General features: G+C 40.1%; 1 protein-coding gene across 2 annotated transcripts in view; it reads left to right on the top strand.

The window, feature by feature from the left end:
* Nucleotides 1–14517, top strand: part of TNFRSF21 (TNF receptor superfamily member 21) — a 199361-nt gene extending 184844 nt beyond the window's left edge. For both annotated transcript variants that reach the window (XM_030198788.1, XM_030198787.1), the window contains exons 6-7: nucleotides 9507–9729; nucleotides 13175–14517. In XM_030198788.1, the coding sequence (XP_030054648.1) occupies nucleotides 9507–9729; nucleotides 13175–13404 (453 nt within the window). In that variant the 3' untranslated portion in view covers nucleotides 13405–14517. The remainder of the gene's footprint in view (nucleotides 1–9506; nucleotides 9730–13174) is intronic.
* The last annotated feature ends 359 nt before the right edge of the window (nucleotides 14518–14876 follow it).

The following is a 14876-nucleotide window of genomic DNA, read 5'->3' as shown; positions in this document are numbered from 1 at the left end:
GTTGCATTGATTTGTTTATGCTCTTTAAATGCACTGTGCATCACCTTATTACATCGGGGATTGAGGAGGAGAGAGGCTCCTTCCAGCTGTCTACTTATTTTAGCTCAAGGTCCTTTCCTATTATCTACAGTATTTCCTCTTTCTCTCATCCCCTCACTCCCAATTTCATAAAACATGCATTGCAATAATATTGTAAACTGCACTGCAGGAGAATAAATGGCATGATAAATAACTATGTGCCCCGTCTGCATTAACTAACAATGCAAATGAAATTTTGAGGTAAATGTACAGACCTCTCGGCCTACCTTGTGGCTACTCAATCAACAAACTGCAGCTCCCAGATGTGTAGGCAGGGTTGATTACCACAGTCCTCTGCCCCTTTTGCAATTGTTGATGAGAAGGTAAATGAAATGGGTTGGTCTGAAAATGGGCCCTCCTGTCACCAATAAAACCTTTCCTTATTCTGTTTAAGTTTTGGTGGATTGTTAGAACCATGAACACCCAACTATTTTGTGTGTGTGTGTGTTTTTCCCCCTCCCCAGGATATCCATATGAAATCATGAAAGGATGTGATATGTATTCATTTTAGGAAGTTTAACTTAGTTTGCCAACCCTTAACCAGACTTATTGGTGTCCATGTCGTCTTAGCTTAAAAACTAAGGAAACAAAAACAAAAAAGAGGGACAAACCTCCACAAACAATCACTGTATTCAATAGTTGCGGTAACAGCAATTCTCCTCCACACAGGGATTCTTAAATACAGCAATTGTTGATTTGTTTTTCACCATTAGAGGAAGGTATGGTTTGACTCCCCTATAGGTTTTATGCTGAGAAAGGCGTATAACTTTACACCTCGTATGTACATCCTGATACAGTCAGTGTAGCCAAAACACAGCCCGTGTTGAGTCCTCCAAGCAGTCATGTACGCTCTTATGTATTCCATATGAGCTGGTGTTAAAGAGCCCCTCTTTTGAAGACATATTTGGCTGTATTCTGGTTCTTTGGTCAAGCCCACTGTTTCCTTTGCTTAGCTTCACTCTCACCGTATTGAAAATGGTCATGGCCTTGGGGGACTGCTCTGCTGATGGCAGGGCTTCCTTCAAGAATCATTTCTGTTCAGCACAAACAGTCCCCCCCCCCCCCCCCCAAAAAAAAAAAATAGATGTGCATCTTAAGTACACATGCATTTTTGCAGGTGTCTATAGAAGGCTGTTTCTGGTACAAAACTGCATTGAAGAGATGTTAAAAAAAAATAATCACAACAGACATGCTGTCATCTGTGTGTGCTGCTTTCTCAAACCCTTACTCTCCCAATGTATCAGGACAGGAATAGGACACTGCATGCAGAGGTTTTTTTTTTTTTTTTTTTGCACTTTGACTATGCTTTTGGGCTGAAATCCATTTTGGAAAGTAGATTATTGGATATCTGATATGTCTGTTACAGAGCTACATGCTTGCTACTTTGAGCTAGAGGATGACCAACATTTGAATCGGCAGCCAAGAGTTGCCACTCAGTTTTGGCTGAAACTGACAATGGTGCCGGTGCATCTCCCCGTCCCTTCCACCACTAATAACAAAGCAGTGAGGCTCGTACAGGGATTCTTCAGGCACTGGGGTTTTAAGCAAGCTTAACAGTGGACATATAAGATGTAAGAAGTGAAATATTGGCCAATACTTGCATAAAATAAACTGTTACGCAGAAGCTTCCATTTGCTTTCTGAGCATCCTAGTCTTTGAGAAACACCACGTTTCGCCATATTTTCAGAGTAAAAATATAGCTTGTGAAGCTATATCTTGTAGTGGAGGAGTGGCCTAATGGTTAGTGCAGCAGGCTTTGATCCTGGCGTCCTGGGTTTGTTTCCCGCTGCAGCTCCTTGTGACCCTGGGCAAGTCGATTAACCCTCAATTGCCTCAGGTACAAAAACCAAGATTGTAAACCCTCTAGGGCAGAGGTTTTCAACAGTCCTCAGGGCACACCCAGCCAGCCGGAGTGAAAACATCTGCTGTAGGAACATAGAAAGTACCTCCTTATAATGTGTGATTGTTCGCCACCTTGAACTTGATGGTTAAGCGGATTGTAAGTGCAAGAGTTAAATCTTTTTACAAGCTGTACAGCTTCCCAACATTCCATTGGTTTCAGAAAAACATGAAGAGCCCCCTTGCTTAGTATGGCTTAGCGAGAAAGAAAAATCCAGTCTTTTCATTAGTTCCATGTTGAGGTGAGCACAGGAACGGAAATCCGTGGGGTTGGTGAGGGGATGGCATCAATATGATGGGGACTAGATTATGTCCCTGGCACACCTCCGTTCCGGTTAGGTTTTTGGACACGCTATTTTCTTTTTCTGTAATGCCCCTCCTGTGTTTAGCCCTTCTATCCAAAGTTTAGTCCTTCCATTCAAAGTTTAGCCATCTCCTTTAGGAAAAAGTCTTGTTATGATGTAAACAAACTTTATAAATTCAGCAGCATATTTTATTAAAGCACACTAAGCAATAAAAGTGGGAATTAGAGTGCATTCTTAGCATGGTGGCTTGGCAAGGCATGCCAGTTTCCAAGTTAACTGCCAAATGTGGAGTGGGGCAGAGAATGGGCAAATACTTCATCTTAAAGTTAACGTGGAGGTGATTATCTCACGTTAATGCTACAGATAGTATGGAGCAGTTAACATCCCCAGTAGGTGGTGGTAACTGCATCCATGTTAAGTGTATTGTGTCTGCATTATCTGTATGGGAAGATGCTGGCTATACCCTAAAAACACAGGCAGAGGCTTTGCACTTGCTGTGTATTCATTTTGGCAATTAGTTTTGCAGTACTGCACTTTATCACGACGATTTAGTGACCAAGGCGGTGAAGGTCCTAATTATCGAAGGATAATAGCATAGGCAGCTCATTGTGCATTTAATTTCTGGGTGGTAAATTCTTTGATTCAGACATAAATCATTGCTGTTTATCTTGGATTCTGATATGGCATATGAGTCTGCAAGAGCTATCAGTGTGAGCAAATACTTGATACCATTATTTCTAATAAGTAAAGCACTCAGCAAGAGGGGACTTGCAGCTGCTGTACTTGAGCTGGGTGTGATAAGTGATCTGTTTTTTCCAGTGTGTGTGAAAACGGGGCAGCTGCGTTTATCCCACACAGTACCCATTTTGATTCTCAAATGCAGATATGTATTTGGGCTGCAAAAACCAGAGGGCACAGTACAGTTTAGGGGGTGGAGAACTTTTGTGCACGAAAGAGGAGTGGGACTTGGGTGTGATCGTATGTAATGGTCTTATGGCCAAACAGATAAAAGGCGACAGTGAAAGCTAGAAGGATGCTTGGGTACATAGGGAGAGGAATGACCAGTAGAAAAAAGAAGGTGATGATGCCTCTGTAAAAGACTCTGGTGAGACCTCATTTAGAGTAATGTGTACAATTCTGGAGACTGCACCTTCAAAAAGATATAAACAGGATGGAGTTGGTCCAGAGGGAGTCTACTAAAATGGTCAGTGGTCTTCATCATAAAGTGTATGGGGACAGACTTAAAGATCTCAATGTGTATACTTTGGAAGAAAGGCGGGAGAGGGGAGATATGATAAGAGACATTCCTATGTGGCATAAATTCACAGGAGGCAAGTCTTCCAGTTGAAAGGAATGTCTGGAGCAAGGGGGCATAGGATGAAGGTGAAAGAGGATAGACTCAGAAGTAACCTGAGGAAATACTTCACAGAAAGGGTGATGAATTCATGGAATGGCCTCCTGGTGGAAGTGGTGGAGATGACAACAGTACCTGAATTCAAGAAAGCTTGGGAAAAGTACATAGGATCTCTAAGGGAGTGACAGGGACAGTAGATGGATGGGTAGACTGGATAGGCCATATGGTCTTTAACTGCCTACATTTTTTCTGTGTTTCTATAGTGCTGATGATGCTCAGCTGCTTTATGGCATGTTTAACACTGTTTCTTGGAATCTTTGGAAACGTCAACAAACAGTTATAGATGTTACTTATATATTGACTTAACTTTCTAGTTCTATACTGTCCTTATTAAATGTAGAAAATATTGTGTTTTTTTTTTTTTTTTGCTTTGTCCTAATGAAGGAACAATTACTCTGGAAAGAAACAATATTGAATAAACACACACACACACACATGGAAATTCTTTATGTAATGAGCCAGTTAAGCAATATGGTTCGCTTGTAACGAGTTATTTTCTATAGACAGGATTGAAAAGGCATACAAGTGCCAGAGCTCAGAACATACTGTAAAGTTCTAAGCATGTGTTGCCCTTCTTTTGTACAGCAGTCTTCTCAATTTCTCAGTTTTGAAACTCAAAACACTGAAATAACTGTAAGGGAGCTGGGAGGAATTGTGTGCCTCATCAATCCTGCTGTCTATGGAAAATGTCTGTTACAACTGGGAAATATTGCTTTTCCCTTGGACAAGCAGGATTGAGTCGGGCACACAAGTGGATGGCATCTAATACTGATCAGCCCTAAATCTTTGAGCAGCCTATTCAGTCAAGTGCAAGGGTTCTAGTTCATAAGGACACTAGCCAGCAACGTCTGACCAAAGGCACCGACATGTTACTATGTTACATGCAGGAAAGCTTGGTCCAAACAACAATATGTATTGAAGGTATGAAGAGAGGACCCTGGTATTCAAAGAGACATACTTCAAGAGGGCTACCATCTTTTATCATAAGGAATATCTGTGCTGGTCTGCTTGTGCTTAGTGAGCTGTCTGCTTGGTGCTAATAGAAATCTGTTATCAACTATAGTTTTAGCTCAATTAACCTTATACCATAATTAGACAGCATTAAAATATTTTATCATAAATTTATAATATGTGAATGGACGTCAAAACTTCTCAAGTTCTTCAATTGTTTATCCACTCCTACCCTAGCTGAGATAATATTTAACCATTTCATGTGCAACTTACTTTCTAACTCTTCTTATTCTCTTACCTATCTATATGTTCCATCTTTACTTTACCCTTCACTATCAATTAAAATATTATGTATTCATAAGGAGCAGGACCCATAGTTTTGTAAAACCTATAACAAAAATATAGACTTAAACAGTACAGAGAAACATAACAAAACATCATGGACTTGCATTTAGCTTATCTTAACACATACCTCTTATACCTCTTATCATGTCAGCTTCTGTCTTGGTTGTAGTCTGCCTACTTGGCTTTAAAATGGCGCTCAGGATTTAAATAGACACCACGGTCAACCACCAATCTGATTCCAGCTCAGTATTTAAAGGGGTAAACTCTCTTCAAGATTCCACAAGCACTTATCTGTTAGTAAGTTTGCACTAAACCTAATCCAAACTATGTTGAATCTTTTAAAAGCTCTATAGAAAAGCCTTTCACTTGACCATATTGTTGAGACCTACTGGGGTTAAAGAGCCTAGTCTGTAAATCCAGCGTAGTTCCCTCTGGACTAACTTTCTATCTCTATCTCTCCCCCCCACCCCCGTAGTGATTCTGGGACATGATTGATCACTATACATTTATAGTCTTCAAATTTATGTGACTTTTCTATGCTATGTACAACTAGGGGGGCTTCCCAGCGTTGGCACTTTAAATTGTGTTTATGATTGCTAAGTCTTTGTTTCACAGGTTGCTTGGCCTTTCCTACATATAGTTTTGGACATGTACACATTAAGATATACACCACATGGGTGGTATCACAGTTCGTATTGAACTTTAATTGATATTTCCTTTTGTCTATTGGATTGAAGAAGACCTTTCCGGTCATCATTATTGTACAAAATTTGCATTTCTCACACTTCTTATGTCCATCAGACACAGTGTTATTGATCACCAATGTTTTGTCTTGTAGGATCTCTTTTAAATTTTGATTTTGTGTGTATGCGATTCTTAGGTTGTGATTCAAAAAGGTGGGGTGCATAGGAAACTATGGGTCCTGCTCCTTATGAAGCAAGAGTGAAACAGGAGCTCGCTGTCGAGCGAACCCACTAGTGCAAGCTTACTAACAGATAAGTGCTTGTCCCCTTCTATTTGAACAAAAATTCTAAAAAATTACAAAAATATATAAAAGGTGGGGGGCACAAGGGCGAGGTTTTTCTGACTTATGAGGATACCCGCCAGATATTTTACAATGATAAAACGTTAAATTTGAAAGTAAAGGCTGAGCGGTGGGGTATCCACTATTGAAAACAAAAGTGGAGATTTACCGGGTATCTGAAGTCTTTTCCTCCCCTTTCTCTTTATGATACAGAATTAACCTTATTTGCAAGGTGTGGATCTTGGATCTTTACTTAAACAAAGAAAGATAATTCCAGAGAAGTGGCTTGGAGAGAAAAAAAAAACCTATTCAATTATCTTGTTCCCTTCTTTTTGTAGTCCATTCCTTTATATTAAAGGTGAATTTGCACCTGTGTGACCTTCAGGATGGCTTAACACCTGGATCCTCTATGTAGGACTGTGGCCTGCAATAGCAGTTTCACTTTTACCTCCCTAACTACTCACTGCTGCTTCTGTCTTGAGTTGCCTTCAAATTGTAACTTTGATTCTTTCCCTCTTCTCCCTTGTTATATCATCAGTGGCTCTAACAATTAAACTAAGCTACACAGCCATTCTAGGCTGATCAGGGTGAGCTTTGTCAGGAGCACAAGGGACACAGAACACATTTACATATGCTTAATGTAAATTGGCTAGTCTTCTGCTGGTCATGCCAGGTTGTTGATCTGGAACCTGCTTGAATGACACATTGTAATTGGAGTGAAACATAGAGGCCACTGCTGTCCTTGATCCCTTCATTAAAGAAAACCAGCACTGGCTATGGTTGTTTAATGTTCCTTCTACATGTGCTACGGATTTCGATAAAAATCAATGCAGGCTCTTAGGTTGCCAAAACTGCTCAATTAGTTGAACATTACCTTGAGTGACTCAGCCTTTAGTGTTTGTGACAAGGATTTTCTTACTGTAATAGTGTTCCATGAAAAGCCATTAGAAGGCAAGTTTGCTTTGTAAGGAAATTTGCTGTAAAAGTTGTTTGTTACTGGGGTTTTCCTTGTAGATATGTTGGTTCAGGTGTATTGATCAGTTGCTTATTTTGAGTAACAAATGAAAAAGCCCTCTTAAATTTTTAATTCTAAATATTTAATAAATTAAGAAAAAAATGGTATATTTAGAGGAGCAGAGAAAATTGGAGCCTGTATTTGAGTAGGAGGAATTGGAGGAGGAGCTACTTGTTGACATGTGCTTCTGTGGAGGTGGAGTTGTCATATTGTATTCAAGTGACTTATAGCACTGAACAAAGATGCTGGTACCATGGTACACAGCCTGCAGTCACATGCCCAAAAGATGTGACCACAGGGGTATGTGCTGCCCCTTTTGAACCACTCAAGGAAGTTGCATGGAAATATTTTTAAAACAAATAGGAGGAAATATTTTTTTCGCTCAATGAATAGTTCAGCTCAGGAACTGTTTGCTGGAATGTAGTAATGGTGCTTAGCGTATCGGGATTTAAAAAGGTTTGGACAAGTGCCTAAAGGAACAGTCCATAGTCTGCTATTGAGACAGACATGGAGAAGCTACTGCTTACCCTGGGATTGGTAGCATGGAATGTTGCCACTATTTGGATTTCTGCCAGGTACTTGTGGCCTGGCTTGGCCACTGTTGCAAATAGGATACTGGGCTAGATGGACCATTGGCTTGACCCAGTATGGCTGTTCTTATGCTAAATTAAAGAAGTAATTGGAGAGATTACATTCCTTTGTATACCATGCTGCATGCTATTCAGTTGTTGCTTTTTGTGGACGCTGGAGTGGACAAAAGGAAAGTGAAAAGCCCTAATGTTAAATCCACAGCTGTTGAAAAGGTCAAAGGCCCAACAGGCTCTTTTGTTGTATATCTGATACTTCTGACCAAACTGTGATTTCAGGAAGCCTTGATATAGTCCTGAAGTCCCATCGTTCAGTCCAGTCTATCATTTATCACCTCCACTTCCAGCTATAAATAAAGATGAGACCCCCCCAAAGTACCAGTTTGTCTGATTTGGAGGGTCATTATTTAACATTGAGGAGAAGAAGGAACTTAGAAACCAACACCTTGTGGGTTCCCTCTGTGACTTTATCATCAGTTGTCTCCAGAACTAAATCACTCTTGACTTTAGAAGGTGAGGAGTAGTTAATATTGTCCTCAAGATCTACTTTTGCCATCCCAGCCTCTATGGGGCTGGGGAGCTCTTTACTCATGATGCTACCTAGGAAGGTGACTTATTTAGAAATATGGTGTACAGTTTGGTTTAATATACTGCATTTCCTAAAATAATATGGAGAGCAGTCTCCAAGATAGAGGGCGTTCTTTTGCAGCTTTGGTACTTCAGGAGAGACCCTTCAGAAAATGTCACCTTTGATAGGTAGGCATAAAAAAACTTTGTGCAATTTATATTAAAAGGGTTGACATTTACGAGTATTAAATAAGTTAGAGAAATTAGATAGAGAGGAGTATAGCCTAATGGTTGGTGCTGCAGCCTGGAGAACTGGGTTTTGTAGGTTCCCTTGCAATGACAGAAAATCACTCAGATAGTAATTTCTCTGGACTTGTTTGCAAGAAGTAGAACTTCACATGTTCTCACCTCATTCCATGCTACTTTTTTGCCAAGTGCCTTCCTATGCGAGTTTCTTTTAATATTTTTCATATTTTTTGTTTTCCTCCACCCCTTGTATTTTTTTTAAGGGTTTTTCAGCCCTTTGTTTTCTCTATGTTTGGGTGTGGCTGCCCAATTTAGGCCACAGCCCCAACCTCAGTTTGAATATGCCCCTTTGTGAGAGTTCAAGATTGAGGAGTTTAATTTGGGCGAAATTCTTTTTTCGATGTCACAGAAATCTGCTCAAACTTCAGCATCCACTAGGAGTGCACAGACATTGAGGGGGTCTCCACCCGACCCAAAACTGAGAATGCGCATGGGTTCGTCATCGTCCTAGTCATATAAGAATCCACATTATTTCTCGTAGGAGGAGTCGTATGGTTTATCATCTGATCCCTCTCCTTCTCAAAAGGGACTGAAATCTTCACCAGTTTGTGAGGGAGACTGAGGAGGAGCCTAGGGCAGAAATATCTGTCCTGGGCTATAAGTCTCCTCCTAAGGAAGAGGTCATTGTGCCATTGCACCCTATCCTTAAGGACGCTCTTCTTGTTGGTAGGACAAATGGCAGACCACGGTACTGGAAGTGGTGTTTTCTCATATGAAATCTGAGATATTTCCTGTGACGTGTCCTTTAAGTCCAGAGAGCATAGCCAATCGTTTTCCTGAATTACAGGAAGAAGGGTGCCCAGGGAAATCATCCTGAACTTTTCCTTGCAGTCTAAGAGAATGTATTGCAAATACCCTTCCTAAGCCAGTTTACCTACATGTATGTAACCCTCAGTCAAATTCTGATTTGGGGCTTTTCTTGCAAGAAAGTGCCCTGAAAACAGCTTGATAAACTTTAAAAATGTTGGATTTGAGCAAAATCTAAGATTTTCTTTTCATCTTGTTCTCATTTTAGCTTGAAGTGGAAAAGTTGTCCCTGCCTGTGAATGGGAAGCAGCCCAACTCCAATGGTATTGCAAGTCCTAAGCCTTCAGATTCAAGTCTTCTGACTGTAGAACGTTCTCCCCTGGAGAAGAATAAAGGATTCTTTGTGGACGAGTCAGAACCTCTTCTCCGCTGTGATTCTACTTCCAGTGGCTCCTCAGCTCTCAGCAGAACAGGCTCCTTTATTACCAAAGGTGAGAGAGAATTGACCCCACACCTTTTTCTTTTTTGTCTACAATATAGTTGTTGTAAAGTATTTCAGGAGAGCAAGGATGCTATGTCGAGCACAAGGAGTACTTCTATGTAAGAAATGATTTTAAATACTGTGTTTCATAAAGGTTTTCAGAATAGCCATTCTAACAGTGTCCATTTTTAGTAAACTTTTTACTTATCTGTTACAGGTGGTCCTTGGAGTTTTGTGCATTTCCGGTTCCAACATTTATGTAATGTTGCAGCCACTAGGATAGTACTGACATTCATTCAGCCTTCTGTATATAAAGCTTGCTCTCTCCTCTGAAATTTTGAAAATGCCTGAATCAAAAATGAGTTTAAACAAACGTATTTAACATAATACTGCAGCATTGGAAATGGCTTCTGGTATATGGCATTACAGTGATGCCATATCCTCTGTAAATGTTAGCAACATTAGAAGCCACATTTTTGCATATTGCCACATCTCATTTAAGAATTAGGGGCCCAAGATTTAAAATGATTTAAATGGCTAGGAGGGGCTTATTTGGGGCTAACTGGTCATATTCAACAGCACTTAACGAAATAGTGGCATTTGAAATGTCTGGTTAGTGCTGAAGATGGCTATTTTGGGGGCATTTTAGCGGTAGAGTAGGCACTTGGCTGGTTCCCAATATTCAGCGCTTAACCAGCTAAGGTAATTGATTTATGCAGCCCTATTTTTGTGGTCCACCATAGACACAGCTGAATATTTCACTTAAACTTGTTGTGTTTTTGCTGCCAAGCAAAAAAAGAGCACAAAGGGCCTTTAAAAACAGAAGGGACACAGTTTGTTCATTTAAAAAATTCCTTCAATAGTGAACTTGATTGAAGAAAGACCCGACATGGGCCGTGTTTCGGTGCTACTGCACCTGCATCATGGGTCAATGACGCGAAGGCTGATACAGACAAATATTCAAACAACTGGTGATTTCCAAAGTTGTCTATAATATATTCCTCCCGATGTCAAACAATATAGAGCTCACGCCTTCAGTGTGAGTGTCAGTGAGACAAAATCTTGGACCTTTTTCGTACTTAGTTCCCTCTCTTTGTTACACTATGTTTTTGCTGCCCCCATATATCTTGAATTTCAGTGCTGGGTGTAACATGGCATTGAATTTCCAGAGATAAATCCAGCAGCAGTTAGCAAAATGCTGAGTACTACCAACTGAATATCTACCCCATAGCTTTCAAACAGATCTCCTTTCCCAAGATTACTATCTTAACTGTGTTCATTTATAGTGGTAAGCATGAGTCATTGGTAAGATAATGTCGAGCGCCTGCCCTTGAGGTAGCTTTATAAACGTAAGTGCTCACAAGGCCTCACAACTATCTTCATCTTAAATTATGCAGAATTTCTGATGTAATCAACCCATATATTTCCACTGCATAAAATTGTAGCAATTGTATGTTATAATTTAACAGACCGTCAGAGGTGATCTTCCACTGGGGAGTGACCCCTATTGTGAAAGTAGGTAGAACACCTTATTTTGTCATCAGTCCGATATCTTTCTTAAATTTTACAACTTTTATAGCTCATATAATTATTGTAACTTTATCATAAGTTTCTCATAATTTATAGAAACTGGTTCCAATAATCATCTTAATAACTTCTTATAATCCATAAAATTCAGATTACTTATCTTGAATATCTCTGTAACTGGGGATAAGCACCGATACGTGTTTTGCCTTTGCTGTTTCAAGGCTTCCCTCTAAAAAATCACAGTCGGCATCAGCACCTTTAGATTGTAAGCTCTCTTGAGTAGGGACTGTCCTTCCCCTTGTTTAAAATTGTACAGCGCTGCGTAACCCTAGCAGCGCTATAGAAATGCTAAGTAGTAGTAGTAGTGTCAAATTTTGTATATTCCCATCTGTACCCTCCAGTGATCACGTACCTTATTTTGTAATGCGGTGCATGTGCATCCTGCTTGTTCAGCTATCAAAATGGTCGTGGCTCTTTTAATTTCTTTTAAAAGAACTGGGGCCAAGTCACCTGACTTTAAACACTCCAATCACAGCCCAGGCTAGATTAACGTCATCCGCTGTAATTCCTTGTTAAGACCCGAAGGTTCAACTGTATTGAGAGTGTATATCCATAATACTGCTCAATGTTACCACCTTCACACATAACATCCTAAGAGCAAAATTTATGTGCCTACCATAGCACAGTAGCAGGGACATTTTCTTGTAGTTATTTCATAGTAAATGCTATTTCACTGGAATTGTCTTGGTGCAAAACCTTTCAGTGTTTTCTGAATCAAATAGGTACCATGTTCCCTATATAAGAGCTCTTACAGAAAACTACTTTGGGCCACCACAGGAATCAAGTGTGGTTTTTACTCCTTGCTTGACCAACAGGTTTGACTGTTGGATGCCATGTGTTTTATCTTCCCTGCAGTTTTTCGTGATTCTGAGATTTATAATGTACCTTAAGTACAAACAAAAGGACTCCTTTTACAAAGCAGCACTACCAATTAGTGTGCGTTGAATTAAAAGAAGCCTATGGGAATTGAATGGGTTGCTTCACATTTTAACGTTCCGCTTTGTAAAAGGAGCCCAAAGTGCCATTCTTGTAAAGGGCACTAAAAGTTAAGTGCCCAAAAATCTGAGCACTAAGAAAGCATTCTATAATGGCAAATTTGTGCACCAACTTTTAGGCACACTCCTATGCCATGTCAATAGCAGGTGTAAATGCACGTGCCTAAAATGCGGCATCCTGCACGCACAACTGGACAGTATTCTGTAAGTGTCGTGCATCTCTTGGTGATATGCCCATGGCCTGCTCATGCCCCTCCCATGCAAATGCCCCCTTTGTTATGCACTAGACACTTAAGCACTATTCTGTAACTTGGCATCTCATTGCACTTATTCACGTGTCTGCTGTTTCACCACTGTTTTGGCGTGTAACATTCCAAACAATGGGCTGGTTCAGAAAGGAAATACTGCTCTATCTTCTTTCAGAAATTGAAAGACTGAATGTTAGAGCAGCCACTATTGGAGTAATTTTGCTAAGTAAGAACCTTGCTTTTGTCACATGCTGTAGATCACGTTGTGCAGCATGCACAATTTCGTAGTAGTGAAGGCTGTAGCTTCTCCATGGGATTGAGAGACATTTGGGGTGTTGTAGATATTCACAGGAATGTTGGCTTGCTGAGGTTGTAAATCCCTTTCTTGGTTGTAAATCCCCAAACTTGGTTGAAGGTAGTATGAACAAGCTTGTCAGAAAATGAAAAAACTTCTAATTTCAGAAATCTCACAACATATTTCATGTCCTAATCAGAGTTTTTCTGTACCCAAAAAGGTAGTTATATTCCTTTGCCAGTGACTTAGACCTCAAACCTCATCCCATGCCTCAACGGCCTTTCACGCTGTTAAACCTGAGCAGTGATGCATGCTTCTGTCTCTTTACAGAGAAGAAAGACACAGTGCTGCGTCAGGTTCGCTTGGACCCCTGTGACCTGCAGCCCATATTTGATGATATGCTACATATTCTAAACCCAGACGAACTCCATGTGATCGAGGAGATTCCCCATGCTGAAGACAAACTGGACCGGCTCTTCGAGATCGCTGGAGCAAAGAGCCAGGACGCAAGCCAAAAACTCTTGGATTCCGTCTACAGTCATCTCCCTGATCTGTTGTAAACAGTGGTCCGCATGCCCTGAATGTTGCTTGTATTTGCAGCTTGCCAGGTGCTGAAAGATTGGCAACAGCGTGCAGGCAGGATTTTTGTAAAAGACATGGCCAGTATAATTTTTTGTTTTTTTTCCAAATAAGAAAGGTCAGTTGTTAGTTCTTGCACTTTTCAAGCCAGTTTCATTATCCTTTCTTGCAAAATGGAAATGGTTCTACTTTTGGTTTTGTATGCATATTTTTATTAATATTACACTTGACTTCTGTTACTGTTACCATTCCAATCAAGTTATGCACTTTAAATCTTGTTAATTAACCAAGATCAGGATCCCAGGGTGCTCAATGACCTTGGTATTGCAAAATTCTTAGCACGAGTCAGGATTGCTTTGATTTCATCCAGTTTCAAAAGAAATTATTTTTTGCTTTGCTGCTCTATAATCTCTTTCTCACCACCACTTTTTATTTTTTGTGACAAGTGAAATGAAGCCGTGAGATCTGGTTCTCGTGTATTACTAGCTTACTATCTAATGCAATTAGCTTGTCTTTAGACTAATATATCATTTCACATTAAATTTAAAAAAAAGCCTTTTTTATTACTAGCACAATTTATTGTATGATTTCTCTCTGGGAAATGCATAGAAATGCTTCATACTTGTGCTGTTTTCGGCTAAAGCAAAAGTGTTGTCAAATGCTGCCAAGTGCACATGATGTTGGGGGAGGGGAGGGAGTGATATAGGAAAGGTGTTTTGAGTTTGACCTTGCCATTTTTGATCAAAACTAATTGTGCTACTGTATCAGGTGCTGGACCTTGAATGTTACAGTGGAACACTAGTGGTACCATTGCAGGGCATGAGGCTCGGAGAACTCATATTTTTTTTATGTCTTACTGAATACAGATGTGGCCAGTGGGTACATATTTATGTTGTCGTAGTAATTTTCTTGGCCACAATTCCCTTTTATTAATAGGCTGCGCTTCAGAGAAAATGTGGGAATTGTCATTCCCCCTACAGGTCCTGTCATGCCATGTGGAAAGAGCTTAAGGGGCGTCATTCAGCTGCCTAAAAACTGTCAGAATTGCCTTCCAGTCTTCTAATTTATTAATAAACACTGTGTTTGTTACGCTATATGCCTGCTGTTTTTGTTCATCCTTGGAAGCTCCAGTTTTTCAGGTGTCGGTGATGTTGCTGCTTGAATAGAAGTTCAGCATTCTTCCCAAATAAAATTTAAACTAAACGTTAACCATCTTCACCTATTCAGTAGCAAAAGATTAGCATTTGCAACAGTGCAGAAGAGAAGTCTCAGTTTGCTCTGGTTTAATGGAGCCTGAAAGCTCATGCTATTAGCTATTAGTGCATGTATTATGGTAATTACATTTTTTAATTTCTTATATACGACCTGCACGCCCAAAAGCTATCAAAATGGTATACATTCAGGTACAGTAGGTATTTTTCTGTCTATGGAGAGCTCACAGCCTGAGGGGTTC

Source organism: Microcaecilia unicolor, chromosome 3 (assembly GCF_901765095.1).
Source record: "Microcaecilia unicolor chromosome 3, aMicUni1.1, whole genome shotgun sequence".
Classification (NCBI taxonomy): Eukaryota; Metazoa; Chordata; class Amphibia; order Gymnophiona; family Siphonopidae; genus Microcaecilia; species Microcaecilia unicolor.
This window is presented reverse-complemented; position numbering and strand designations above follow the sequence as displayed.